We start from the raw sequence: 22,231 nt of genomic DNA, 5'->3' as shown, positions 1-22,231 counted from the left end.
GGTATATATCTATATCTATCATACCCCGGGGCAATGGCGCCCCTAGCGGATAGATAGGAAACAAGACCGTGTGCCTCACTAACGGTGACACCCCCTACCACTCAAAAGTGCCGGAGTTACCAGACCTGTATGTAAGACCGTGGGCGCTACACAATAGGGCTTGTATTATTCTGAATTCTCAGTCCGTGATCGGCCAACTTCTGACCTAACCTATACAGCAATACAAAAAACTGCACGTGCGCACACATCCGTGTGCGTCCGTGGGCGTGGTATACGTATATCTATTTAGCTCATCAAGATGGCTGACGGCTCTGATTCCCCTTCCGTCTTTCAGCGCAACTCAGCAGGAAAAGGCTCCGTCCATAAGTCCGTGCTCCCATATAAAGTACTTCGAGTAGGCAGCCATCAGTTTTATGACTTCGAGCGTTCTTCGAGCATGGAGTACTTCGAGATTAACAGTGGTGCATTTTCGCTACCATCCATATTTGAGCGGCATTGACACACAGATATGATTCGACATGTTTAATTTGCAGCGTAATTGATTAATAAGAAGTGATTCAATCGACTTTAGTACGTTCAGCGTAATTGAAAGACTTAAGTCAACGACAATGTTATCCAACAATTACACATCGAAAAAAGTAATAAATTAGTATTACCAAAAATACTGGCATCGATTGAATGTACATCAGAGTAAATAAAATTACGACCTTCGCTGCACCTGAATGTACATGTATTTTTGTTAGAACATACAAATTGCAAAGTTCTGAAATTACGGACGTGATCAGGATTCTAGGCCCCTTTTATCCTGTAATTTTATTGGCGCGCCAGCCATGCTTTTTTGACCAAGAAAATCACGAGATTGAAGTAAAAAAGGGAAATTTATCTTTAATATTATAATTAATAACTCCTATTAATTTAGCTAGTTCCAATCTTAAATCGTGAATATCTTGAGAACGGTGATAGATACGGCAAAAATAGCAATAATTTGGAGTCGGGTGTGGAGGAAATTTATTTTTAATAATATAATTATTAACTCCTATTAATTTGATTATTTTCGATTTTAAATCGCGAATATCTCGAGAACGGTGATAGATACGGCAAAAATAGCAATAATTCGGGGTCAGGTCAGGAGCACACCGATTACAACAGGCAAGCAAAGCACTTTGTGGATGCAGCGCCAGTTGGCTATAGTTGGCGCAAACGTCAGATCAGAGGGGAAGTTGGCTCCTGGATTTGAAGAGGTTAAAAGTGTTCAAGAAATGGCAACAATAAAGGGATTAGGGAGGAATATTCCTTACTTAAGGCAACAGTTCGCAGCCTTACTAGGAAACACGAGTGCTAGTGTTAAATTCATATGCGTAGTCGTGTTGTTTTCATACTGTCTGTCTTACTCTGAGGAGGCTGTACGGATACTGAGTGTAACACCAGGTTATCTTTTACCACCTGCATTCTGGATCTGGACAGCTTTTACGTTCTGCTTTCTTGAAATACATTTCTGGGAAGTATGCGTCGACATAATCACCGTAGGTCTTTGCGGAAAGCTAATAGAACCCCTGTGGGGTGCTATGGAAATGATGACATTCTTTGCTATCGTCAATTTTGGTGTTGCCGTTCAATCTGCTCTTTTCTATCTCTTCCTCTACATGTGCACCAACGACACCGATCTACTATTTGACATACACATTCACGGATTAACAGGATATATTGCAGGTATTTTAAATATAAAAAATTTAAGATTGTATTCAAACTACCATCCAAAGTCTACCTCTAGCTCTCAAAACAAATGCTTAATCTTATCGTAAAATAAACCTCATTAACCGCCTTTTATGTTCCAACGCATCATTGATTTGTGCCAATGGCTATTTGTTTGGATGCATAGAAACATGACTTTATTTAGAAAGAAAATTGGTATTACAAATCAGTTGGTATAATTTATTCAAATACCATGTATCTTATTTCAGGTGTCAGCGTAGCTGTGAAACAGATAATGCCAGATCACATCCTGGTAAAAACTCCGATAGGGAAAATATCAAACAGGAATATTCCTTTGATGGTTTGGGTCGTTGCGCTACTTCTCTGGCTTCTTGGTTTACTGGAAGGAACGCATCCAACAATGTTTCTGAGCGGTCTTCTCATCTCTTGGATTTATTTACGCTTTTATCAAAGACACAATAATGGAACAAGAGGCGATATGGCTGATAATTTCACTTTTGCAAGGTGGAAATCAATAATAAGCTATTTCTATTCTGGAATACACTTTCATTTATGTTTGGCAAATGGAATGCTATTGAAACATAACTGCTCTCTAATACCACCTTGAAAATATTACGTAGATACATAATATCAAATCTTATAACAACTACAATCGCAATTTTCTTTCAGTTTCTTTCCCAATGTATTACAGCCACCCATAGCAGTTGTCGGAAACACAGTACATGGATTTCTAGTCCGATTTGGTGTCTGCAAAAAAGTTGTTCGCAGATTTGACATGTCCAATGCACCTCCAGGCTTGGTAATTAGCTTACCAGGAATCGATCCTCACGATAGCGAAAGACGTAGGTATGTATTAGAAAAAAAGACACTTGAATTAATAGTACTAAGTTGACATTGCCTTATCATGCATTTCTTTAAACCAAACTATACTATAAAATTTTATTAAAAATTCGAAATTGTACATAAATATGAATTAGTTAGAAATTATACGTTAGAAATGTTACTCTCAACATTTATTGTTTCTATGTTTGTTTTCAGACAAATAGCATTAAAAGCTCTTAGTGAGAGGTTAAGTAAGGATCACGCCAAACCTTGGCAACCAGATAGAAGTAAGAAGCATTCACCTGTTCCGCCAGCTGTATCAATCCCAATACCCGAATCAACGACACCAAAGCCACTGGCGTCTCCGCTAATCCCTCAGACCAGTGTAAACATACACAATCACCCGTCCACAAGCACGTGATCATCCAGAATTGACTGATTTCAATAATATTGTAAAAATTGGCAAAGGTTTTGCAAAATGATCTCATATGCGCAAGATTTGGTATACAAAGTGAAAAGTTTGTAGTCAAAGTTATTCTTTTTATGTGTATCCTAAAATCCCATTGAGAAGATTGAATCTCGTAAACTGAATAATTGCACAGTCAAAATATAGCGTGACCTCTACTTGTCACAATAATTCGAAAATCACAGAATTTACAAAGAAATTAATCAAACCTGATGAAAACCTTAATAATGTCAAAGAATTTTTCATGTCTGGACTTCCATTGAAAACTTGAACTCTTATTATTGTAGATGTCGATGAATTTCGAAGATCTACATTAAAATCAAAAGCGTGTTCTAATACGAGTTGGAAAACACAAGCTTAGAAAGTTTAACGTTCCTGCTATACTTTGTAGTATCGCTGCTCTTCTTTTACAAAGTTCATATGAGAAAACGATCGATTTTGCGATTAACGTGGCTTTATTATAAAATGTTGCTGTAAGTTTTAACGGACTGTTTGACAGAAAATTATACTTCAACCGTGTTATATAGTCTCTCAATTCTCTTACAGTTAGAATTGCACTTCAAGCATTTCAGTAACCTCACACTCCAATTATCAGTACAAGATCGTTTCAATGCACAGTAACACAGAAATGCATCTGGTTACCGTAACTCATAGTAAGTGAGGATGGACAAATACATTGAGATCAGCCTATTCTTTTACATCAATCGAGGATAATAATTATGAAACCCAAATGATTCATTTCATCACTTTTCTTTTCAGCCTTTTAAAGATTATATCTGTCTTCCTGCAAAAGAATTATCATGTAATAAGTTATACGTGTGTATAATAATACAAGAACTTTTGTTGGGAGTTCTTACACAAGCTATCGCTGCACAAGAGACAACTTTTGAATTCTACAAGTTGTAGTTCTGTGACTTGCCTGTATGTAGGAAAACGGGTGACCTGATTCGTTCGGACTCTGAAGTGCACTGTTATGTCCAGCTTATGTGTCCAAGAGGATAATGTATTTCAATCAGAATGATTTAGATAAAACCAAAGCATAAGCACGTGAAAATAAATACGATGGGATCAAGGTGCAAGAAACCCGGACATGTTATATATAACACGAAATAATTTTGTGATGGATTCAAATTGAAAAACTATTTTTATGCATAGTATAAATGAGTTCTTCAGAAACTATTAAAGTTTTAAAATGAAGTATCTTGACCTGATACTTATGCAGCGCTGGAATGTACTTCTAAAGATTTTTTATGTTTGGAATCAACAAAGATTCGTGTGGAGGCTGAGTGAGAATACAATTCAATGCGTTGCAAAGTATATGGCTGGGGTAACACTACGTGAATAAATGAACATTCGCTAGGTAAAATGATGAGAAACTTAAGTAATATTATATAATATATTTAAATGTTAAATATAATTGATTTTGTAAATACATTGCATCCTGTCATTCTGTACAATATTATATCTCTCTGATTACAATTTCTTTACTTTTTTGCAAAGTAGGTACAAATTATTACTCTTAGGCTCGAGATTACTCAATATAAACTCGAACTATAAGAGAATGTGTATGTAGTGCAGGAGTTTTTGTTCGATTTGACTAAAAAACATATTCAGCTCCCAATATAATTGAAACAAAAATATCGTAATTTACCTGAAAACAAACTATCAAAAAAACTACGCCATTCTGTACAGCTCTTAAATAACATTTAAAAATAGAATACAACCAATTCTTATACAGATAGTTTTTTCACTAGTAGCCTATTAAAATACTTGTAAAAATATGAAAGTGTAAACGTAGTCAATCTATAGTGTACTCGATTTTGATATACTAGAAGTAATGTACGTATATAGAAACGTCATTTTTTGATATTAATACCAGTACACACATTCGCAAAGCAAAGGAAAAATGCATCTATAAGATTGAACAGTGGATAGCGGTAGGTCACTCAAACTTTATTAACACATATTTTCTCTAAACGGTAAACCTTGTCGCGGTAATTTTGACTATGTGCCGTACATGAGCAGAAAAGAAAAAAGACTCAATTCCTATCTATAAAACTGCTGTTGATGTTGGGTCCACTGAGGTTGCGGCGGAGGTGCCTGTTGCTGCGGAGGTGGAGGACCGTACTGTTGTTCTTGCATGTATGAGGTTGCAGGTGGTCTTATTGCAGTCGAACTTGAAGGACCATACTGCTGCTGCGAAGGTGGTGGGGCGTAGGTGACTTGCGAAGGATGCTGCGGCTGAGGATAGTACTGTTGCGTTTGTGAAACAGGAGGAGGTACGTTGTAGCCTCCGTAATTCACTTGCGGCGGAGGAGGAGGTTGATAATAATGATGATTTTGCTGATTATGCATGTCATGTGTAGTTATAGTGGTATCTTGGATGGGTACAGTTATTAGGTTCGTCCTCATCGGCGTATTGGTAGGAGGTGGGGCAGAGCTTTGTTGATAGTTTTGCATAGGGATAATAGGCTGCGGTCTGTGTTGCTGTTGCCGATGTTCAACCTGCTGTTGATTTACCATAGAATTAACTCTTGGATCATTTCCCATTATTGGCTGAACCATGTGAGATTGAACCTGTTTCATTCTACTAGTTTGCATTGAAACTGGTGGAATTTTTGTCATTTGTGTATCCATTTCTGGTTTAGAATGCAAGTACTGCTGGTCAACTTGCAATCCTTGAACCGGCGCAGAAGGAGCTGATATATGTCGATGATTGATGTGAGCCTGAGAAAGAAAATATATATCCTACTTGGTATTTCTTAAATATTTGGAAAAGAACATTTTGAGTCCTGCCTTCGCATCACTGTAAACAAACAAACCTGTAAATCTCTTTGACTTAGGTAGGTTCTTCTACATCCGGCATTTCCGTACCTAGTTCCACCATGAGTACACATAAACACTGTACCAAGCCCAGTCTGCTCTACTCTGGAAACCTTTTCCATACACCTTGGGCAGACTTTATCCTCTCTTTTAGCACAGGACAAGCAAAACACATGCTTGCAAGGTATCTAATCCAAATGAGACAACAAACGAATGAGTCAAATTTTGGTCTGATTATTATAAGAATACCCATCACTTCCTTAAACGAGTAAAAAAAAATACTGTCAAATTCGCTCATAATCAAACCCGTACCATACGTCCGTAAATAAGGATCGGTTTAAGACACTTGTCGCAGCAATGAATCATCGGATTTAAGACCTTTTCTCCAATAAGATTTACTCTATGGTCCCAACGAAGACGTAACATTGGTTCGGGAGGTCCTCGGTTTATAGTTGTAAAGGTCGGAGCTTCTAGCTGCGATATATCAGCTTCCAGATCAAATTGTTGCTCGATTGGTGGTTGCTGAGCTTGTTGAGGCTCCTGTTGTTCAGGTTCCACCCCGCTTGTTTCCATAGGAGTTTCTTCAGCCGCTTGTGGCACATCATCTTCATCACTTTCTATAATCTGGGGATTATGAGTTATAATGAAGGTGATTATGCGTATATCAGTTTTTTCAGTCATCTTTCATTCATAATAAACACCTTGACAGCTTTTTTCCCACGGCCCCTAGCTCGTCCCCTAGGACGGCCACGGGCTCTCCCTCGTGCTCTGCCCCTCATTCTTTTGGCACCATCTTCCTCCATAACTAAAACAACACGAATGAAGTATCAATGCACTATCAGTTCGGTTGCCCATAATTCTGAACATCAACTAGTGATAACCTGCTTACATGTGTTAGGTTAGGTTCGAAATGGAAGACATAAGTGAGACAGTACGACGTGAAATGAAGTTCAAAGCGAATCCTATCATCCACAATCCGTCTAATACAATATTTTTTAAAAACAGACCTTAAAATACTGGACGAAATGTTTACAAAGGTTGGATTTTGTAACATAAAATACTTTATAACATCATGTTACGTTCATGTCGCTTAACCAACCTCGCGTATGCTACACTCCGTACGCACACGAGTTCGAAATGAAACTGACAATGATTGAACACCAACACAGCCAGTCGGCGAAGTGCGAACGACTTCACTGATCCCGCCGGATGCGATTTGTTTTCGTTGCCACGGCAACGATATAACGCGCAAATGGAATGTGATTCGATATAACACATACAACAAGTGATATAACAAGAATAGTTCAGGAACGCGTCCGGGCGGAGTGACGATCTTCATTCGTCAACAACAAAGGCAAGCGGCTGCCACTAGCTGGCAGTTAGTTTACTAGCCGAAGACGAGCTCGGGATTAAAGTCAAGAGGCGTCAAAGCCGGATGGGCGTTGTAATTTTCTGGTGCACGATACAGAGGTTGTGAAAAAATGTCTTGCTGTTGTGGGGACGACGAAGACGAACGCCCTGAACCTACCCGGGTCCGCGGCTGTACGGATATTTTCTGGTTATGTCTTTTTATTCTGTTTTGGTTTTTAATGGTATGTATAACCTGCCGAGAGTAAGTCATTTTTCTCATTGTACAAGAGTAATTAGCACGTGACTCAGAATCTAATCAGACCTTTGACAAGCTAATTAAATTAATTCTGTTTAGTATTACAATACGTGAATCGATGTTGTAAACATTTTTCATGCTGGCTAAATGTCGTCTTCAAATTTTAAGAGTAATCCAGGTCCATTTGCAATTTTATTAAAATTACTCCTTAATGAGTATTTCATTGAAAGTAGGTATTAATTGCCTAGTTGCAAAATTGTGCTCCCCTTTAATTTTATGTCATCTTCGTGATTGCCTTATTCTATGTAAATTTACAAGTGAACTCTACTTCTACAATTGCATTCACCATAACTTCTTTTTGTGTGTTGAATCACACAGAAATTTTATGCTACGAAAAGTTCAGCTGTAGGAAATAATCCATTAGTGAAAAAACGCAACACAAAATTCAATTGAGAGTAAAAAATTAACGTATTACTTGTATCACAGATGTCTTTTTCTTGCGGTTTAAATTATTTGGAAAATCATATTTGCTTAAGGGTTATAAATTAAATTAGAGTAAAGTTAATAACAAACTATATGCAATATGTATTTAATTTTTCTAGATATTGATAGCTGCATTTGCATTGGTTTATGGTAATCCAATTCGTTTGATAAATGGGTTTGATAGCTTTGACAATACATGTGGTGTAAAAAACAACAAGAAGTTTGGGAACATGGAACTGTCCGGGCAAGACACCAGTGATAAACCGTGAGTACTATATTTTTTAATTATTACAAAAGAAAGTTCTAAAACTATTGTTTAATTTGAATATTGCCAGTTCTACAGGTAAACTTATGGGGTAAATTATAAAAAATTGTCTTCAATCTTGGAAAATTTCAGCATTGAGATGTAAAGGGTTAGGAGTACGAATGCTAAATTTTAAAAGGCTGTTAACTAACGATTGATCCTTCTTTTTGGCCACCTCTCAAAAATTTGACACAAAATAAAAAGAAAGATTGAATCATTGTTTGTTGCATTAGTTATTCTAACTTGCTAACTCTTTCACTGCTCAAATTGTATTGTTCTTGGAATCCCACGAGTAATTTTTGCACCCGTTTCCCATGCCTTGCAATGAGCTTCCGCGGATGTTGCTCAACCATATAATAGTTGCCTACTACTGAAGTACTATTTGGCCACAGTTATCTTATCATGGGAATCCATTACATGTTCACTCATTAAAAATGTAATCGCATCACACAAGTATAAATCTAAAACAACAAATCGTACGTAACTATGTTAGACGATATGTGGTATATAAACAATTCTTAATAAAGGTGATATTTTTGAAGTGTCATTGAGGTAAAATGAAATACATGTATATTAACATGAAATCGATATTATAGATACTTGTTCTTCTTGGATGTGGCAAATTTGAAGGACTCGTTGAAAATCTGTGTTAAAGAATGCCCGGATCGTAACATGGAAACAATGGAACAGGTTTGCCAGTTCTATAAAGATACAGGATCACAGCTGTGTCATGATAGACCAGGAAGTAAATTCAGCGCATGCACCAGTCAGAATTCAAAAGATAAGACCGGAGCGTGCCCAGTGCTTCCTGTTTATAATAGTACTGTCATACTGAATCGCTGCATTCCAAGAGCTATAGGGAAAGTTGCAGAGACTATAGCTTCCAACGTTTATGGATTAATCAATTCATGGGATGCAATTGAACAAATTTTAGGAGATTTATATAAAACTTGGAGAGAAATTGTTGCTTTATCTTTTCTTGCTTTTGGTAAATAATTACTTTTTTTACTACAAAATAATCCATAGGGTCGATATAAAATTCTCAATTAACAAAAATTCTTCTTACAAAAGTTTTCTTCTATTTCAGTGTTGTCCTTGTTCATGATCGCTATATTCCATTTATTGGCAAGCATCGTGAGCTGGATAGTAATGATCCTAGTCACAGTATCCTGTATCGGTGAGTTTTCTAACATGTCGAAAAATATATAGAATGCAAGCATAGAATAATCTAAATACTTGATGGTTTACTTATGATATGAAGTTTGCAATTTAATATTATTATGCGAAATAACAGTGTGAATCATTTTTCCAAATGCTAAAGAAAACAGCGAACGAATTATATTGCATAGTTAAACATCTTTATCTAATACTTATCATTATATTCCTCAAAATTAGGTGGTACCGGTTTGCTGTGGTGGACATACATACGTATCAAAATTAGATTGGATGAAACAAATCCTAATGAGCTATTAGAAGAGTCCGTACGCAATGGAAAAGCATTTCTGATTTATTCAATTGTAGCAACTATTCTAACTGTACGTTTTTAACCTTCCTTATCAATTTTTTGTCAACGAGATCAGAATTTCATATTTTAGAGAAATTATCTAGTCTGGAGTAGTTGGTTAGAGAAATTTACCCTTTCATTCCCAGACGATACATAAGATATACATGAGATGTAGAATCCTTTTCTGGTAATATTTGTACACTGAATTCTTTTGTGCATTACTTTTCTACATGTGTATAATCTTTGCACCAAAACGACGTAGAATAGCGTTAAATTATTTATGTTATACAAAGATAATTTTTATTTGGATAAAGTTTACGAATGAATTGGAAAACAACCAAAAAAGAAACCCAATTTACCACCAGAATATAGAAATGAAATGGTTGAACATTGTTATCTGCCTACTCAAAATATTGTATTAATATTACAGATCATTTTACTGTTTCTGCTCTGTTTTCTACGCCATCGCATCAGTATTATGGCTCAACTGTTTAAGGAAAGTGCAAAATGTCTAGCAGAACTTCCTGGCTTATTTTTCCAGCCATTACTAACATTTCTATCACTACTAGTGTTTTTTGCATTCTGGATAACTATAGTTCTCTGCCTCGCTACTGCCAGTAAGTAATTAAGAAAGTTTGTATGTAAACGCAGTGAAATGATTTTTGTTGCTTTTTCAATGATACACTCTATTTTCGAATACTGAGAAAAAAAATTATAATTTCTTAAAATAATAACTATTGTAGATTATCCTGGAATAAAAAAAGTGCCAATGTTAATGAAGGATCAAGTGACTGATGAAGTGACATTGACGACATCATCGGGTCGAAACGATTCTATTAATTACAAAAGTATACTTTCATCAACTATATAAAGTAGAGTAGAATGTGATCGTCCACCTATGTAAACTACTGAAATCATGAAACTATGAAATTAATCTGTGTTCAAAAATTAGGTCCACAAGGGATTCTACTAACTGTGAGAACATTTTTAGCTTTTACCCTTGTAGAATATGTTGATTCTACCTGGGTCAAGTACATGTGGTGGGTTTACATTATCGGATTAATATGGATTTCCGAATTCATAATTGCTTGCCAGAATATGGTAATTGCTGGAGCTGTTGCTCATTGGTATTTCAGGTATTTACTTGTTACCTTATATTGCTTTACATGTTCTAATTGAAATTTTTTTATTACTCATCTTTTTACCACTCATACAAGTCCTGTCACAAATTTGAGTTTATTCCTTTTCAATTATTTAATAATAAAGTCCAGCATCTTGGAAGCAATATAATACTGATTTGATTAATTTTTTCAAATTTCTATTTGCAGAGGAAAAGATGCCAGTCTTTCCCCGGTCTGTTCATCCATGGGTAAACTGGTCAGCTACCATCTAGGCTCTGTAGCATGTGGTTCACTATTGATCACTATCTTTAAAGTGCCTCGACTCATTCTTACTTACCTCCATGCAAAGTAATTTACTGACACTAACGCATCTCCTCCTATAAATGTATTTGGAATTTCAACTATGTATTAATTTTTATTATAGGTTTGAAAAAACCAAGGAAACATCCCCATGTGCCCAATGTGGATTAAAATGTTGCATATGCTGCTTTTATTGTTTAGAAAAATTCATACGGTACATGAACCACAATGCATACACAGTAATAGCTATTGAAGGGACACATTTCTGCAATGCTGCTAGGATTGTAAGTGATAAGCTTATTCTGTGTTTTAAGTAGTAGAAATTAGGATGTGACGTAAGTAAAGTGGTATGATGTCATGCAATTCATACTCTACAAATGAGAATTGTAACTCATATAATCAACTGAATCAACAGCAGTTTATTCTGATTACAGGCCTTTACAACGCTGGTCAGCAATGCTTTGCAGATAGCAGTAATAAACGGTATAGGAGATTTTATTCTCTTCTTGGGTAAATGTTTTGTAACTGCAGCTACTGGAAGTGTCGGATTGTTATTCCTAAGGCAGGATCCAACGTTACATTTTTATGCAGCACCAATATTTGTCATTTGCGTATTTGCGTTCTTCATTGCACACAGTGTCATCTCACTTTATGAGGTGAATTGAATTACACATAAGCATTGTTCCAATACTACGTATTCCGTATTTCTTCGGTAGATGGTACTTCACAATAATTTTTTACTATTTACACGTTGTCTTCTCTCTTTTCCAGACTGTAATCGACACCTTATTTTTGTGCATTTGCGAAGACAAAAATCTACATGGAGAAAATGGTAAATGGCGACAATCTGCTCTGGCTAACGTAGGATCAGCTAATCCTAGCACCAACGGTCAACAGTCACTCGAGTTGTCTCCAATCAACCAATAAGTATTAAAAAGTCTTTTCTCGTCTGTTCTATTCTACTGTTCTATTAAGGTAGGTATTTACTTCCCCAATACGAGCTGAGATATACTATAGTTAAACAATATTCTTATTTATATTTTTTGAGAATTTTATATCATTCTTTACGAATTTCATAATACAAACTTTGGTTACCTATTTTTCACGCAATTTACGGAACAGTTTTTTTTTTAAATACTTTTTATGAAACATTATCTATAGATATCATAAGCCTGGTTTAGTTATGAATATTACATATACGAATCAGTAGATACATTTGGAAATTCAATGCTGGCCATTCTCTGGCTAAGCATTTTTTTAACGTGAGTTACTTGCAAAAAAATGAATTTGCTCACTTTTTTCGAGCTTCTTAGCATTATAAATTTTCTGACTACATCTAACGTAAATATTATGAGAATAACGTATCATCGATATCATCAGTGCAATCATAGCATGTACACATCTTTTTAGTAAGTTTACAATCACGCACAGTTCACTTTAAGACAGTTTAAACTCTGGTTTTTTTCCATCCGTTAAAGTCTTTCTAATAATAAATACTTCCTCAATAATATTCAAATTTGCTATGCACATCAGTTATCTTGAATAACATAAAATTTTTGTCAAGTTTTACTTCACGTACCTTAAACGTTCAAAATATTAGAGCTAACAGGAAATATTGATTGTCGTAAATACAGCATATACTAGAATTACGAACGCCGATTAGTGATAATAAAAATATAGTGATACACAAAAACATTGTGCACAATTTGTGAATAGAATTAACTGCATATAACATTATCCTGTTTAAGTGCCTCTAATTTCGCATGCATTCCAAAATATCTGGACACGATTTTGAATAGCTGATCGAGGCTTTCGAGAAAACAATCAATACTTTCACAATTGTGATATAGATGTTAACCATACAATCTACAGAAAAATATTGTCTATTGATAGAAGTACAAAATTCAACATATTTTTTTTTTTTTCTCGAATTACATGATTCTCAAACGAAAATTAAATGGAAAACTTTTCCATATCATGACTCTCAATTTATTTCCTTAAAGAGACAACTATTCGGTGGTTCTTAACTCTTGTTAAATAATTCACAATTTTTTCTGTTCCTAAATATGTAACAAATAATCCAATGTTAATAATTTGCAAAAATCATTCATGTTGGTTAACATTTTGAAGATTAAGACTTTTATGAACAAGGTTGTATTTTCTATTTGTACCGTCCAGGAATATTGTACAACACACGTCTGAACCATTTACTCGCAGTTTCATTCAGATACATTGTCTACTGTCTAGATTAAATGGAATTACTTTGTACATACATACGTAGGTATAAGCAAACACGCTTTTCGCGATTTGTTATGATCATAAAATATATATTTGTGGTAATAGAATATTTTTTACAAGAACTGTTATTAAGTTTATCACACAAAATTTGTAGCAATTATACGATTGCGTTGATTATGAAGAAAGTTATTGGCTTACCATATGATAGTACTAATATTTCTATTTCGAATGATTTTGGCAGGCTGTTGTAGAAACGTACATAAGAAGAAATAATACATTTTGTCGGGAGAGATATATACATATATAGGCATGAATATATTTCTGCGTGTGATATTTAATAAATTGTTATAGGTTTTTTATAACGTTCTAATCCTCAATAAGATTTTTATGAAGAAAATAATGGATTTTGATACTTTTTAAGGCATCGTGAGCTATCCTATGGCATTTACTCACTGCTGTTTGAAGATGCTTCTAACTTTAATGTAATACCTGAATCTAAATTAAGGAACCAATATTATACACTGAAGTTTACATTTGAAAGTGAACATAATTTTAAATAAAACAACTACTAACATTCACACGAAGGATTTGGCATTCGTAATTGACAGTAATTATACACGATAATATTTTATATGCATGTATTTTATTACAACACAGTGCGTCAGAAGTTCGTACAATAAATTCATTCAATTTTTAATTTTTTTGGCAACTATTGATTTTTTCTTCTTATTCTGCTTACCCACTAAATGCTTTTTCGGTTTTTTCTTAACGAACTTTACTCTAAGGGATTTTTTCTTTTCAACTTTGGCAGATTCGTCAATTCCTTGCTCTTGTAACTCTTCCATTTTTTCTGCCGCAGCCAGGGGATCCCCTTTGAATATCTCATCTAATGGGTTCAAAGCATAAGATTCCGCCGGCTTATTAGATTCTGCATTCAATTTCTGTTCTATCCTGTTCATGTATTTACCAGCTGCTTTTTTCGTCAATGACTGACGGTACTGAAAAAAAAAGATTAAAATATCACTGAATTAATAAGTCTCAAAAGCGTACTGTAACCCTGAGTTGTAAGTACTGAAAATACCTTAGCTGGAGAAATATAACACGGATTATTCCAAAGCGTTTCACCACCAAAACTGCTGGTAAAAATTTTCACAGGATTAAGAACAAATCTGGGGCCTATTTCAGCTAGTGCTCCATCCTCCGTTAAAATTTGGAAATTTCTAAACCATATTCGATTATCTAAAATACTAAATGTGTAAATATGGTCAAAAAACGGTTGACTTTTTGGATGGTGGTTTGGTACTCCAAATATTTGTGTCAATAATTCTTTCAGGACACCATACTGAGGTTTCTCATTGAAATTCTCATCAAAAGATAGCAATGGTCTTGACCCTTTGAGACAATTTCCAGTCATTTTCAACTCTGCCATTGTATAAACTAGAACGAAAATATGTATTATTCAGGCAATTATTTCTATTCTATCAAACTTGTAGGTTGAGGACATTCTTTTTTTAAAAAACAACTGACTGTTTAATAATAAATATTGAGATGGCAGCATTAGCTACTTCGAGCAAGAACATCAAAAATGTACGTCAAATTAATTGTACATAATTGGTTAAATACTTACCATTTTCAACAAGAAATTTCGCACATGGTCCAGTTGGAACATTAGACAACCACATGTACAAATCTCTTTTTTTGCGGCCCTCGAAAAGCATGGCTTTGTTGCAATTTTTCATTTCACACATCTCATTAATAACTTGCAAATTTTTGGATCGTTCCATTTTACTCTCTGGGCGATGGTGTGGCATAAGTCGTTTAATATCTTCCATTAGGTGACGATCTCTGTGGTTGATTCCCCGGGATGCGAATACCAGCACCCGTTGTTTGTTTATCCATCTCGTCTATCGAAACAAAAATGACTATTTAAAATAAATATTCTTCAAAGTACCTATTCACCCTAGAGTTAATCTTCACGAGGCACTCCAATCATTCCATAAGCCAAAGGTTTATTTGTCCCGATTGTTTTGCAAAAAATTGAAATATCCAAAGTATTATTTCAGGCACGCTAAAGTTGTGTGGCAAAGGTTAGATTAAGTTCAGTTTCTGTTATACCTTTGCTAGTGTTTTAATAAATGATTATACTCTAGCGCTGTCCAAAATTGAAACACACACACGAAAGGTGCGAAGTATGTTGTCGGTGTCTGTCACCCTCAGTGAATGTTTTTAAACAAATCATACTCACGTAAAAAATGGTATGGCTTGAAAACTTGTTCAGACACTCTAATTTATTCCAAAAAATTCAAGAGACCCGAACATTTGGCATATTTGGAGTGTCCTGTGTAGGTTCACTTTGTAGTGCGAATAGACGCGGCGACTATTCTTTCCGTGAAAAAGGTGTAAATTAGCAATAAGATGGACTGGAAATGGAGAATTTCTGTCTTGAGAGAAATGTGAGCTGCGTGATTGCAGTTTGTCTGTACACCTGTAATACAGTAACTGACGAGGTTAGAATATAAAATAACCTTTTTCGGCGCAGGTTCATCGGACGATCGTTTCGATGGCGGCAGCTTCACCACTTCTTCGGTTTCAACATTTTTACCCTTCTCACTCTCCTTACGCTTTCTTTTTACACTTTTCTTTACCATTTTTGCTGTGAAACCAGTTCACTCAGGAAACCGTGTTACCAAAATGTGAGGTTAACACGTGCGGCACGCGGCGAGCCTTCACCACCAAATTATATTATAGGTATGTGTAACTGAAACGTGCATCACCCATAGTCTTACAGAGAGATTGACCAGGAGTAGCCCCCTGACACTCACCACTGCTCGTATAGTAAAAAATTGTACGCGTCTTGTCCCCGTTTTTTAGGTCCTCTACGTGGCGCTAGTGGTAGACTTCTGACACGCTCGCTGCCCTCGCTAACCGCGCGCAAGCTCGTCAGGTAACTACTAGCGCCACTAGTGGTGGAAATTGGCAGCAGAATCAAGGGACATTTTGCGAACCACTTTTAGCACTGTGTGTCAGGGGGCTGACCAGGAGGTAGACTGCGGGTTTGTATATTTGTATGCCCATAGAATTGCGTGAACGGCTCCCACTGATAGACGCTACCGAATCGCTAACACGGCTTGTTGTGACTCTCAGCCGTGAAGTGCTAGCCACAAAAATTTGCGCCGAGGGATATAAGCCGTCTTTAAATCCTTCCGTCACCATTCAACGTCTTATCGTATGCATTGAAATTGTTCAATATTAATTATCGACGTCTGGTAGGATTAGAAAATCTGTTGCGGTTGTATCTCTGTGAATATGAGCAAAGTACGCTCATATCGTGCTATGAAAGTATTCAATTTTCATATTCGATACGCGCATGTGATTCACCATTAAAAATCCAAAAACTGCTAAAATTGTGTTGGTTAAAACGACTAACTAGTACGTACTAGTATTATAGTTAGCCAATTTACCTATAGCTCATAGTTGGCGGATAAAGGCAGCGCCTCTACATCGTAGCAAGCAGCACTGCTTCGCGTTGAACGCTTTTAACCGTGTGTTGAGTCGCTTCATTCGGTTTGTTCACCAAGGATATATCATGGTAGTAGGAATCGTAGATATTAAGGAGTAGGCTGTCTGTCCCCGTCCATGGTGTCAAGTCCGTAGTTCGTTCTGAAATTAATTTTTCTCGACAAATTTATTAAAATGGCTGCGGCTGTTAGGAATCTATCAAAAATCACAGGTCGGTAATTTAAACATTGATACAATGAAAATATCACAAGTCGTACCGCAAGCAAAATGTATTCCGGAATAAATTAAGCCCCGTATATCGTTATGCAGTCGCACCTGCATAGACCCCGTTTTATTTTAACCCTACGAATGCTGTTCGCTCTTGACCCAGATGGCTCAAATCAAAAGAGACAATTGTCTCGTGTACATTATGTAATCTAACCCACATTTTTGCTTCTATCAAATTGCTCAATAATCCTTTCAATTGCTTGACAATCTCCTAAGATCGAATCACTAATTAATAAGTCAAGTGCCATTGGCAGATAAGTCAGATTCATGCTTTCGTGACCGGACTGTGGATAATTTCATGATATACATTAATCCTTTCGGTATTTCTTCCCTCAAGAGGTCGACATCCAATTACCCTATTAATACTTGTTTCGTCCTACTGCGTCCGTTGTATGCTTAGCATGTCAACTTAAATAAAGATAAATTTTCTGTAGAACGCAAAAAATTCATCATTTTAAGCAACAATTTGTAATGTTGTTTCATAGAGTGAACCAATAGTCATTTATTCTTGTGGTATAAGATACTGTTCATAGAAATAACAAATTCAAATATTTCTAATTCCCAGGAATGAGTATTTATATGACATTGATTTTATTGATACCATTGTAATTGCATCTAAGAATGTGTTAATCATTGTAATTAAACTACCTGAAAAAAAAATTTCCATTTTATTTTACCTATTTTTAAACTTTATTATGTCTATCTATTCTATTCCGGCCTATAATCTTTGGAACAAGTATACTTGAATCGTGAGAAGCATAACCTTTAAGGTAGTTGAGTAAATTTCATTATCTTCTGTTTGCATTGACGGTGCCATTTGTCACATATGGCTCTTAGAATTAGAGCTTATTAGCGTTACAGAGAATTTGGATTAGATATTTCAAGGAATGGTCCAATATTGATACAGCATTGCATAGTAGAAATATAACTAATTTTGAATGATTTTTGCTTTAGTGGGAGGTCGAAGCAGCTTGCTCCGTGCCCAAGTAAGATTCAACTACACGGACACGAGGAAAAACCTGAAAATAAACTCAAATACCAAAGTCATATGCCAGGGATTTACAGGCAAACAAGGAACATTTCATTGTCAACAAGCACTTGATTATGGGACCAAAATTGTGGGTGGTGTCAATCCCAAAAAACCTGGAACAGAGCACTTGGGCAAGCCTGTATTTAAAACTGTCAAAGAGGTTCGTTCTATTTTTTTTTCTTATTTCCACATCCATAAAAATATGGATAAACTCAAGCCACAATCTCAAGAATGAAACCTTTCAACACCAAAGTTCCTGTCTTAATTTTGAACATATTTTCATTCTATATATCCTAGTATACCCAGAGTGAGATTGAAAATCAAAAAATTCCCTTTGAAATTTGACATTTAATCTTGAAGCATGTTATTATATATTTATTTAGTTTATGTATTTTATAGGCCAAAGAAGCTACAGGCGCAACGGCTTCGGTGATTTATGTTCCACCACCCGGCGCAGCAGCAGCAGTTATGGAAGCCTTGGATGCAGAAATGCCTCTAATTGTCTGTATCACTGAAGGTGTGCCTCAGCACGATATGGTAAAAGTGAAGAGGCGTCTTCTTGAACAGAACAAATCTCGCCTTATAGGACCCAACTGTCCAGGAATCATTGCTCCAGAACAGGTAAATTTTTATGTTTCTTTCATTATCTTCAGTGACAAATGTATTGCTCTAGTATCTTCATACGTAAAAACCGTAAAGAGCTTAATTACCTATTTCTTTTCTAATATCAGTGTAAAATTGGGATCATGCCTGGACATATCCATCAAAAAGGAAAGATTGGTATTGTCTCGAGATCCGGGACTCTGACTTACGAAGCTGTAAATCAGACAACTCTGGTGAGTCACATGAATCAAAAGTATTTTAGTAATTCTGCTTGAGAAAAAACTTACATGGTGACACATGAATAATTCTGAGATACTTTGGCCATAAATCAGGTTTTAATGAATCAATTCTCTTCGCATTATTAAGGCTGGGCTAGGGCAAACTCTGTGCGTTGGTATCGGCGGAGATCCCTTCAATGGTACAGACTTCATTGACTGTTTAGAAGTATTCTTACAAGATCCAGAATGCGAAGGCATAGTGATGATCGGAGAAATCGGGGGTAGCGCTGAAGAGTTGGCTGCTGAATACCTCATGGAACATAACACTGTCGGTTGCTGTTCTGAATTATTGGTATCCATGACCTGCCATTATGCCTAATCCATCCTTATCCTATTCCAGACCTAATCATGAAGTGATACCCATATAGCCCGCATGGTTTTTTCTATAAGTTACGATCCTACCTTGCTGAATTCAAAAAGTTTTAAGATATGTTGATGCTGACTTTCCATACTTAATTGATTTATTTATTAAAGATTAGACTAGACAAAACAATGTTCACTAACGTTGCACTTTGCAATCAATACTTTTCACTTTTAGAACGGGAAAAAAGAATCTTACACCCTAATCGCAGCTAAATGTAGAGAATAATTTTTATAATTTCATAGATTCAATTTGTTCCACTGTAGGGTGGAAAGGCTAAGCCGGTTGTATCTTTTATTGCGGGATTGACGGCTCCTCCTGGTCGTCGAATGGGTCATGCTGGTGCCATTATCTCAGGCGGTAAAGGTGGCGCTCAAGACAAAATTAACGCTCTTGAAAAGGTAATGTAGATTGTTTTAGTACATTTTCATTGCAATTGGTTTTGCTGAGATTATTCATTACACATGATTCCCAAGTACAGAATTAATCTTTAGGCCGCAGTATACTGACGAAACTATAGTCAAATAATATAAATGTGGGTTATTTGAATATACATTAAAATCACTGGCGGTCTAAAGGTTAAATTCAGAATCAGAACTTACTGCACTGATATTACATATCTTAGAAATACATATCAGTAACACTTTTACTAAAAATTTCCTTGAGAGGCAGATATCACTTCTTACTTTTTTTTATGCACCAGATAACAGTAGAGAGAAAAACAAAGGGGTCATTTATCGTATTATTTCCAGGCCGGAGTGATTGTAACGAGAAGCCCCGCCCAAATGGGTAATGAACTGCTGAAGGAGATGACTCGTCTTGGTCTTGTCTGTAACTAAACCGAAAATGTCATGTGTATTATACGTACCTATCGTAGCCTCTGGTATACATGTGTCATATGAAAGTTACATACTACAGACGAAAACTACACCGAGTTGTGGATGGTACACATTAGATGAAAAATTACTGTAGAAATTATGGAAAAACAAAACAAAGAGAGAAAAAAAACAGATAATAATAAACTTTCTTGATCGGTTTGACCTTGTGGTATTCATCATATTAACTCAATTTATCCATCGAATTGAAAGCCGCATACATAATAACCTTCTTCAAATACGCACGTTAAATTTCATTCGATATTATTATTCCATGGCCAAAATGGAACAATATTTTTGTTTTAACGTTATGAATAATTGCGTAATTTTTTCTATGTGTGCCGATTGGTTTAAGGAATTCTATACATTTGTATAAGTTTTCGAAAGTAGATTAATGATTGCGATATAACGTCTACTTATGTACAGACACATTGCCATTTTGTCTTGTAATGACGGGATTAGTGTACGTTTATATTTGTTAACTTGTCCCTATAAGTAGAAAACAAGTTACATGTATAAGCTTGCGAGACATGACTATTCTCTATTGATCGATAATTATTTATGTACAGAGAAGTCACTGCTGTAAATTATGTTAATTAAAAATTCAATTGTATCTGTTTTATCAAATTTAAGTATTTATTGATATACATGCTATATACATACGTTACTTCATCCAATCAATAAAAAATGATTCGCTTTTTTTAAACACTCATCAAAAATTGGTACAAGCAATCCCATACTTTTGTAGCTTTAATTTATTCAAGGAGATTTTTGGATGAGCCAAACAAAAGTACTCTTGGTTCTTGGAAATCAGAAAAATGTGAGAAAGGAATGAAATAATACAATATTAGACTGTTTATTACAATGATTTTGAGCGACAAGCAAGATGAGTACAACTACGTAACAAAGGATATTTTTTCCGTCAAATTTACGAATTGTACACAATTTTTATTACCAAAAAAAAACCAAATTACTTAGAAAATGTTAGAAACTTGCTATGGTTCAATGTTTTTTATACACGGTAATGTAAAAGTATCTTATCTACCCAGTAAGTATTGGCAATATTTACTGAATTTAAGTTAATGGAGCCTAAAGATTATGCTAATGGGTCAAAATCCCATTACTCGATCAATGAACGCAACTATTTTATCGCTTTTGTTACCTTCAAATAATTTTAATTTTGACAAATCCATATTTTGTATCAGCTCTAGCAAAGTGTTAGGATTACAATAATATAAATGCCCGTCCTCATAGAGCTGCTCAGCAAGCTCTAGTTGATGATTATCCATTAGCAATTCATTGGTGACAACTATTAGGGGTTTCTTGGCCTCCAGAGCTTCGAGGCAACTTCCAGCGCCTGCATGACTTATCACAAGATCAGCGGATGTCATTTGCTCCTGTATCGAAGGGCTCAGATTGAAATATTCTATTCGGCGAAAACCGTGACGAGGTGAGCAGTCTGGATCCAATGAACTTTTACCAATTTGAAGGATCAAATGGTTATAGCCTCGATTACTCAATGCCTGAAATAAAACTCAGTCGCTAGCGTCTCGCAACATTGTTACACGAATAAAACAAGGTATTCGGAACATTTGGCACAGATACAGCAGTATCGTGGTACTTGATTCTACACAAGTCACGACACCGAATCCAAGAAAAGTGTACCAAAACAATGGCTTATAATGATGGAAAGATAGATTTGACATTTGTTTCATACCTGCAACACTTCGGGTGCCGTTACAGCATTTATTAATTCGTCAAATTTCGTTGTTCCTACAGTAACGAATACTTTTTTACTCGACATTTTCACTCCGGTCCAATTTTAGTATATGAGATATGTTGTTGAGCACGATTAATAACGTGGAACTTTTTCAGCTAACTGAAGTATTGCTTTCATGCATCGACGAGAGAGACTTCA

The 22,231-nt window shown here is 35.6% G+C and overlaps 6 protein-coding genes across 12 annotated transcripts; 3 read left to right on the top strand and 3 right to left on the bottom strand.

Annotated features, from left to right (window-relative positions):
• The first annotated feature begins 1,023 nt into the window (after positions 1 to 1,023).
• Positions 1,024 to 4,590, top strand: LOC124302676 (transmembrane protein 115). The gene is made up of 4 exons (XM_046759074.1): positions 1,024 to 1,710; positions 1,962 to 2,217; positions 2,383 to 2,559; positions 2,752 to 4,590. Exons 1-4 carry the CDS (start codon positions 1,170 to 1,172, stop codon positions 2,954 to 2,956), a joined length of 1,179 nt encoding a protein of 392 aa, XP_046615030.1. The 5' UTR covers positions 1,024 to 1,169; the 3' UTR covers positions 2,957 to 4,590.
• On the bottom strand, positions 4,384 to 6,967 carry LOC124302675 (E3 ubiquitin-protein ligase Hakai). Of its 3 annotated transcripts, none has more exons than XM_046759071.1 (5): positions 6,714 to 6,967; positions 6,526 to 6,629; positions 6,137 to 6,448; positions 5,824 to 6,012; positions 4,384 to 5,728 (listed from the first exon to the last, which is right to left on the bottom strand). In XM_046759071.1, the coding sequence occupies exons 2-5, from the start codon at positions 6,625 to 6,627 to the stop codon at positions 5,048 to 5,050; spliced, it is 1,284 nt and encodes a 427-aa protein (XP_046615027.1). In that variant the 5' UTR covers positions 6,628 to 6,629; positions 6,714 to 6,967; the 3' UTR covers positions 4,384 to 5,047. The 3 variants fall into 3 exon arrangements, with proteins under 3 accessions (XP_046615027.1, XP_046615028.1, XP_046615029.1); XM_046759072.1 differs by having other exon boundaries at positions 6,832 to 6,967; XM_046759073.1 differs by having other exon boundaries at positions 6,924 to 6,948.
• Positions 6,968 to 7,141: 174 nt separating this feature from the next.
• On the top strand, positions 7,142 to 14,077 carry LOC124302673 (choline transporter-like 1). Of its 2 annotated transcripts, none has more exons than XM_046759066.1 (12): positions 7,142 to 7,416; positions 8,033 to 8,178; positions 8,814 to 9,205; positions 9,305 to 9,394; positions 9,613 to 9,752; positions 10,152 to 10,338; positions 10,465 to 10,569; positions 10,674 to 10,857; positions 11,050 to 11,190; positions 11,267 to 11,426; positions 11,577 to 11,798; positions 11,914 to 14,077. In XM_046759066.1, the coding sequence occupies exons 1-12, from the start codon at positions 7,306 to 7,308 to the stop codon at positions 12,067 to 12,069; spliced, it is 2,034 nt and encodes a 677-aa protein (XP_046615022.1). In that variant the 5' UTR covers positions 7,142 to 7,305; the 3' UTR covers positions 12,070 to 14,077. The 2 variants fall into 2 exon arrangements, with proteins under 2 accessions (XP_046615022.1, XP_046615024.1); XM_046759068.1 differs by having other exon boundaries at positions 7,143 to 7,416; positions 10,713 to 10,857.
• On the bottom strand, positions 14,005 to 16,407 carry LOC124302677 (ribosome biogenesis protein BRX1 homolog). Of its 2 annotated transcripts, none has more exons than XM_046759075.1 (4): positions 15,906 to 16,407; positions 15,008 to 15,284; positions 14,462 to 14,817; positions 14,005 to 14,378 (listed from the first exon to the last, which is right to left on the bottom strand). In XM_046759075.1, exons 1-4 carry the CDS (start codon positions 16,026 to 16,028, stop codon positions 14,067 to 14,069), a joined length of 1,068 nt encoding a protein of 355 aa, XP_046615031.1. In that variant the 5' UTR covers positions 16,029 to 16,407; the 3' UTR covers positions 14,005 to 14,066. The 2 variants fall into 2 exon arrangements, with proteins under 2 accessions (XP_046615031.1, XP_046615032.1); XM_046759076.1 differs by lacking the exon at positions 15,906 to 16,407 and adding an exon at positions 15,626 to 15,857.
• A 540-nt stretch (positions 16,408 to 16,947) lies between these two features.
• LOC124302679 (succinate--CoA ligase [ADP/GDP-forming] subunit alpha, mitochondrial) lies at positions 16,948 to 20,478 on the top strand. Of its 3 annotated transcripts, none has more exons than XM_046759077.1 (7): positions 16,951 to 17,110; positions 18,121 to 18,356; positions 18,596 to 18,817; positions 18,928 to 19,032; positions 19,166 to 19,369; positions 19,705 to 19,839; positions 20,191 to 20,478. In XM_046759077.1, the coding sequence occupies exons 1-7, from the start codon at positions 17,074 to 17,076 to the stop codon at positions 20,275 to 20,277; spliced, it is 1,026 nt and encodes a 341-aa protein (XP_046615033.1). In that variant the 5' UTR covers positions 16,951 to 17,073; the 3' UTR covers positions 20,278 to 20,478. The 3 variants fall into 3 exon arrangements, with proteins under 3 accessions (XP_046615035.1, XP_046615033.1, XP_046615034.1); XM_046759078.1 differs by having other exon boundaries at positions 16,953 to 17,110; positions 19,166 to 19,345; XM_046759079.1 differs by lacking the exon at positions 20,191 to 20,478 and having other exon boundaries at positions 16,948 to 17,110; positions 19,684 to 19,812.
• Positions 20,479 to 20,655: 177 nt separating this feature from the next.
• Positions 20,656 to 22,171, bottom strand: LOC124302681 (UDP-N-acetylglucosamine transferase subunit ALG13 homolog). The gene is made up of 2 exons (XM_046759082.1): positions 22,031 to 22,171; positions 20,656 to 21,836 (listed from the first exon to the last, which is right to left on the bottom strand). The coding sequence occupies exons 1-2, from the start codon at positions 22,115 to 22,117 to the stop codon at positions 21,423 to 21,425; spliced, it is 501 nt and encodes a 166-aa protein (XP_046615038.1). The 5' UTR covers positions 22,118 to 22,171; the 3' UTR covers positions 20,656 to 21,422.
• Positions 22,172 to 22,231: the final 60 nt, after the last annotated feature.

Source organism: Neodiprion virginianus, chromosome 4 (assembly GCF_021901495.1).
Source record: "Neodiprion virginianus isolate iyNeoVirg1 chromosome 4, iyNeoVirg1.1, whole genome shotgun sequence".
In the NCBI taxonomy this organism is placed as follows: domain Eukaryota; kingdom Metazoa; phylum Arthropoda; class Insecta; order Hymenoptera; family Diprionidae; genus Neodiprion; species Neodiprion virginianus.
The sequence above is the reverse complement of the archived record's forward strand: the minus strand, read 5'-3'. Positions and strand labels throughout refer to the sequence as shown.

What these genes read in the sequence shown, in the direction of transcription:
- LOC124302676 (XM_046759074.1), top strand. Translation starts at nt 1,170, where the DNA reads ATGCAGCGCCAGTTGGCTATAGTTGGCGCAAACGTCAGATCAGAGGGG. An exon ending in GATAATTTCACTTTTGCAAG is followed by an intron (nt 2,218 to 2,382) that starts GTGGAAATCAAT and finishes ATTTTCTTTCAG; the next exon opens with TTTCTTTCCCAATGTATTAC. An exon ending in CACGATAGCGAAAGACGTAG is followed by an intron (nt 2,560 to 2,751) that starts GTATGTATTAGA and finishes GTTTGTTTTCAG; the next exon opens with ACAAATAGCATTAAAAGCTC.
- LOC124302675 (XM_046759071.1), bottom strand. Translation starts at nt 6,627, where the DNA reads ATGGAGGAAGATGGTGCCAAAAGAATGAGGGGCAGAGCACGAGGGAGA. An exon ending in GTGGGAAAAAAGCTGTCAAG is followed by an intron (nt 6,449 to 6,525) that starts GTGTTTATTATG and finishes CATAATCCCCAG; the next exon opens with ATTATAGAAAGTGATGAAGA. An exon ending in TAAGTCAAAGAGATTTACAG is followed by an intron (nt 5,729 to 5,823) that starts GTTTGTTTGTTT and finishes TTTCTTTCTCAG; the next exon opens with GCTCACATCAATCATCGACA.
- LOC124302673 (XM_046759066.1), top strand. Translation starts at nt 7,306, where the DNA reads ATGTCTTGCTGTTGTGGGGACGACGAAGACGAACGCCCTGAACCTACC. An exon ending in TTCTGTTTTGGTTTTTAATG is followed by an intron (nt 7,417 to 8,032) that starts GTATGTATAACC and finishes TAATTTTTCTAG; the next exon opens with ATATTGATAGCTGCATTTGC. An exon ending in TTTATCTTTTCTTGCTTTTG is followed by an intron (nt 9,206 to 9,304) that starts GTAAATAATTAC and finishes CTTCTATTTCAG; the next exon opens with TGTTGTCCTTGTTCATGATC.
- LOC124302677 (XM_046759075.1), bottom strand. Translation starts at nt 16,028, where the DNA reads ATGGTAAAGAAAAGTGTAAAAAGAAAGCGTAAGGAGAGTGAGAAGGGT. An exon ending in GAAATTTCTTGTTGAAAATG is followed by an intron (nt 14,818 to 15,007) that starts GTAAGTATTTAA and finishes TTTTCGTTCTAG; the next exon opens with TTTATACAATGGCAGAGTTG. An exon ending in GTTATATTTCTCCAGCTAAG is followed by an intron (nt 14,379 to 14,461) that starts GTATTTTCAGTA and finishes TTTTTTTTTCAG; the next exon opens with TACCGTCAGTCATTGACGAA.
- LOC124302679 (XM_046759077.1), top strand. Translation starts at nt 17,074, where the DNA reads ATGGCTGCGGCTGTTAGGAATCTATCAAAAATCACAG. An exon ending in TATTTAAAACTGTCAAAGAG is followed by an intron (nt 18,357 to 18,595) that starts GTTCGTTCTATT and finishes TGTATTTTATAG; the next exon opens with GCCAAAGAAGCTACAGGCGC. An exon ending in CTGTAAATCAGACAACTCTG is followed by an intron (nt 19,033 to 19,165) that starts GTGAGTCACATG and finishes CGCATTATTAAG; the next exon opens with GCTGGGCTAGGGCAAACTCT.
- LOC124302681 (XM_046759082.1), bottom strand. Translation starts at nt 22,117, where the DNA reads ATGTCGAGTAAAAAAGTATTCGTTACTGTAGGAACAACGAAATTTGAC. An exon ending in CGGCACCCGAAGTGTTGCAG is followed by an intron (nt 21,837 to 22,030) that starts GTATGAAACAAA and finishes GTTTTATTTCAG; the next exon opens with GCATTGAGTAATCGAGGCTA.